Source organism: Quercus robur, chromosome 10, assembly GCF_932294415.1.
Source record: "Quercus robur chromosome 10, dhQueRobu3.1, whole genome shotgun sequence".
Taxonomy (NCBI): domain Eukaryota; kingdom Viridiplantae; phylum Streptophyta; class Magnoliopsida; order Fagales; family Fagaceae; genus Quercus; species Quercus robur.
In genome coordinates this window covers 51,036,731-51,041,122 of record NC_065543.1, presented here as the reverse complement: position 1 = coordinate 51,041,122, position 4,392 = coordinate 51,036,731, and the positions used below count along the sequence as shown (strand labels likewise).

The window sequence follows — 4,392 nt, the reverse complement described above, 5'->3', positions numbered from 1 at the left end:
CGACTATCATTTTTTACACATTCATTCACTCATGCTTGGTTTTCAACAGTTAATGACAAAATAAACATCCATTCATGATGAAAACAAAAGAGAGAGTAAAACAACAAGAATAAAGGGAAATGACACCTTTCATTAAAATCCCCAAAAGTGATTCTTTTACAACCATTAAACAGAGCAAAATATGAAGGGTCTAACAAGTCAAATCCTACACTATTTTCCTAAATCTGATCCCTGAGCAGGCCCGGGTTGGTCGTTTGCTGGCTGGGGCCTCGGAACAGTCTCCTTAGCCTGTGCAACAACCTCCCTGATTGAAAGACTGTCCTCGAGCAACTTGTCTTTTACGGCCGGCTGCATATCCTCAGCTTTAGGCATAGCAGAGTCCGAGGTTAAAGCCTTCGTTGGGAGAGGCTCTTCAGGCGCAACCACGTCAGGGACCTCGCGAATGTCCTCAGGAAAAAAGACATTCTCAGCTTTCCTGAGATCGGAATCCACTGGGACTGCCGCCCGGTCCAAGGCTACACCCCAAGACAGGGTAATGTATTCCCTGCATACAACAGCCACCTCATCGGCCAGCCTGACCTCAGTGTCCTTGACCCCGCGATCATAAGAGGCTGCTACTACTTTCTCGGCCGCCTCCCTAACCAGACGGGCCTCCTCCTTGACCTTCGCAAGCTCGGCCTTGAGATTTGAAACCGCCTGCTTCTCTGTCAAGAGATTTTCCTCAGACTGGCGGAGCTGTAGGCGCAGATCCTCAGCCTGCTTAGTAGCGTTTTTAAGGCCGGCCGCTGCGCTCGCTCGGCCCTTCTTTACCTCCTTTACTTCATGGCTCAGGCTATCGTTCTCCTTCTTGAGGTCGCCAGCAGTCCTCTCGGCAGCGCAACGGGACTGAGCCTCATTATGAAGGTCCTCACGTGCCTTTTTGGCCCATTCCTCAGCAACGAAGATTTGCTGAGTGACTTGTGCCAGAAAAGTAAATACTTAATTAAAGAGAATGATGAATAAATGGATGCGTAACAAGAGAACGAGATAGTAAAAGTTTTCACTTACCATTGCCATGTCCCTCTTCAGCGACATGAAAAGTTCTGGTTGTCGAGTATCCCGGAGCCCCTTCATGTCGCGAGGTAAAAGAAGAGGCTGATGCAGGGCCTCAGCCAAGAATGACGCCTCCCGTCGTTGGGATTCCCACAGGGTTGCATCCCAAGAAATTGGAGCGCCATCCAGTTCAAGCCACGGCGACCATATTCGTTGTTCCCTCCGAATAGCCGCCTCGTCTCGGCTATCAATGGACTTGGTCCTCTTCTCTTTGGGCTCCTTGGTCTCTTTGCCTTTCTTCTGAGGTTTGGCTTTTTCTTGGCCAACCTCACCCTCCTCCAACTCCCCCACAGGCCTTTTTCGCCTTAAATTGGGCATAGGCTGCAGCGCCGCATCTGATGTGGGAGGAGGAGGAGGAGGAGCCTTGGAGGTCGGCTGCTCCTTCGGGACATCCTTAGAGGACTGCCCTTTGTTCCTATTGGAGAGGAGGCTCCTGAGACCAGACCTTTGTTTCAGGTCCATTCCTTCTTCTACAAGCTCTTGGCTGGTATCAATTTACGCGATTACTAAACCAAGATCAGGAGCTGCCGAGGCGCGGTCTAAATCTGAGTCAAAGTCCGAGAGCTCTACTGGATTGGCCGACACCTCTCCCTCCTCGGCGAAATGGAATTGATCTATCTGCTCTTCCAAAGACGAGTGCGAGGAGCCAGCTTCTTCCGCTGGGACAACTACTGCGGGAAAGGCACGCTGAGCAGGCAGCTGAACGGGAGGTAAATCTCTTGAAGCAAGAAAACCTGGTACGGAAACATCGATCCGTGCCAATCGCGGACTACCAGCCCTGATTACTTGGCCGGGCTCCACTAGAGCACGAGTAAGGGGCACGTAGTCCAAAATTAGAGGTGCAGCCCGCAATTGCCCGTCTGCACTCACGTAAATCTCAGACCTTAGAAGGAAATTAAGTGCCTGGACGTTGACCAAACTTAGCCAAGGAGTCGTACGCGCCTTGTCTGCAAGGTTCAAAGAGAGGGTTATGTTAATCCGAGGAGGCAAACAAGCAAAGTCAGAATCGAAACAATAAAAAAAAAAAGGGGGAAAGATCAAAACTAAGATCCTTTCCAAGGGATCTAACTCTATGGTGCCCCACCTGGTTTTCCTGCCTTGACTGGGCAGTGAAGACCGTCGTGCCACTGTCCGGAGACGGTCAAAAGGTCGTCCTTCAAGCCTTTGTTGGACTTGGGAAGGCAGGATATCAACCTCACCTCATCGGACCTAGACTTCAAGTAATATGAGTCGCCGAGGCTGTGCAGTTCATATAGATGAACCACGTCATGCCATGTAAGGCCGAGGTTCATCTGATTGTTCAAGACCTCTATGCATCCCAGGATCCGGAACATATTTGCGACGCATTAGTGAGGGGCCAACCTATGACCACGCAAATAATCCCCAGTTATCCTCCCCATAGGGATGGTCATTCCTCCTTCCACAAAGGCTATCACTGGAATGGCAACCTGCCCCGTTCTTCTCTTGATTAAGACCTCCTCCAAAGAACAATACTCTAGACTTACCTCCGGCGGAATGCGGTATTTGGCCCTGAAGCTTTCCATACTGGCCGGGGAATCTACCAATTTGTCAAGCTTACCCATCCCCCTAATCCTAGGTGACGCGAAGACGATTTACTTAAGGAATAACACCGGAAAAGGTAATGGAAAAAGGAGTGCGCACTTACGGGTGAGGAACTTGTAGGAAATCTTCAAAGGGACGACTGCGAAGGCTTGAACGCTTTGAAAAGGAAAGTGCGAGAGTGCTTGGATGCTTGTCCAAAAATGAGAAGGAAACGCCTTCGAAAATCTTATGTATCCGAGAGAAGCTGAACGGACATACTCCCGTCTAGGGAAACAGAAATGATCCCAACCGTTGATCTAACATCCAGCCGTCGGATTAAAAAGATATAAAACCGCTAAAAGCAATAATTAGCGCCTCCTAGGTCGGTCATTAAACACCTCCGTTATTAATGAGTCATGTGAGAAGCATACCGCCGCACGGGTGAAGCAGGAATCCACAATAAATAGTCCTATGAATGTCAAAATCCCACCTTTCCTCCTCGAACAAGAAAGAAGGAGCCGGAATTTTGAGGGGCTATTGTAGGGGTGAAATTTACAAGTCAACAGTGGGCTTTGGGCCCCGCGCGTAGTCTAGCCATGACTAGAAGGGAAAACGGGGCCAGAAGATTTCCAGCCCAATCCTGTTGGGCCGGACTTATTTAAGGGGCGTCTGAGGAGGAGTGCCTCCTCGGACACACCAAATGGGAGTCCAACATACACCCTGCACACAGTGAGGAACCATCCCAAGCAAGAGGAAAATGTTAGACGTCCAGAAGGCAACCACAGCTGCTGCATTAAATGCAAGGAAGCTACTTTTCCTGCCACATTAATGTAGAGAAGACAGATGAATAGTGTTATCTTGGCCAGTGCAACTCACAGAAAGATAAGGTGGATGTCCGATAGGACAGGCACTCAAGTGAAAGTCCAGATGGTTAACAAGTGTAAGGCCCTTATCAATTTGAGGGTGCTATATAAGAGAAGGAAATCCCCATGAAGAGGGATCAGAGAATTGAGGAAAAAGAAGGAGAGAGAGAGAGAGGTGAAAGAATTCTGTAGTCTGTAACCAAGAGCAAGAGGTGCACTTATACGTCTCCTAGGATCGATACCCTATGAACTAAAATGGAATATTCTCACGTTCAATATACTGCATGGCATACTTCTAACTGACGTTCACTTCGTCTAGCCCTGGTTCTGTAACCCGCTCTCTACAAATTCATTGTCTGGGGACTTTTGGGCCAAAACCACTTACTTGCTGGGCCTGGGCCCCAAAAACCGCCCCTACATGAGATTTTCCTTCTAAAGAGATATTTATTTATTTATGATATTGGTAGAATATGTTGTGGCTTTTACAAAAGACTTTGGGCCAGCAACATTTTTGTTAAATAGTATAGCTTGAAACAAATTATATATTTGTTTTTTTTAAAAAAAATTATTTTGCTTGTATTAATTTATGTAAATTCTTTTTAAGTTTTATTTTATCATATATAAATAATAAAATAGTAATTTTATAATAAAAATATATCTTTTAAACAAAATAATTCATTGTTGGTTGGACTTGGACCCTTAGAATATATATTGGAAGGGTTAGAATATGCTATATACATTGGAAGGGTGGGCTTCATGGACCCAAATTTAGAATGATCCCACAGCCCAAAAGCCTACCAAGGTCCCGGAAAATAAAAATTGCTCCTCTTCGCATCAATGCGATTGGTCCAACGAAAAATCATGGCCCAAAGATAATATATATTTGACATACAAA

At 46.8% G+C, this 4,392-nt stretch overlaps 1 protein-coding gene across 1 annotated transcript; it reads right to left on the bottom strand.

Moving 5' to 3' along the window:
- Nucleotides 1-210: 210 nt before the first annotated feature.
- On the bottom strand, nt 211-1,554 carry LOC126704323 (uncharacterized). Its single transcript, XM_050403317.1, has 2 exons — nt 1,048-1,554; nt 211-948 (listed from the first exon to the last, which is right to left on the bottom strand). The coding sequence occupies exons 1-2, from the start codon at nt 1,552-1,554 to the stop codon at nt 211-213; spliced, it is 1,245 nt and encodes a 414-aa protein (XP_050259274.1).
- Nucleotides 1,555-4,392: the final 2,838 nt, after the last annotated feature.

Excerpts from the sequence above, each read along its gene's own strand:
- LOC126704323 (XM_050403317.1), bottom strand. The coding sequence starts at position 1,554 with ATGGACCTGAAACAAAGGTCTGGTCTCAGGAGCCTCCTCTCCAATAGG. Across the intron at positions 949-1,047 it reads TGAAGAGGGACATGGCAATG|CAAATCTTCGTTGCTGAGGA; the intron begins GTAAGTGAAAAC and ends CAAGTCACTCAG.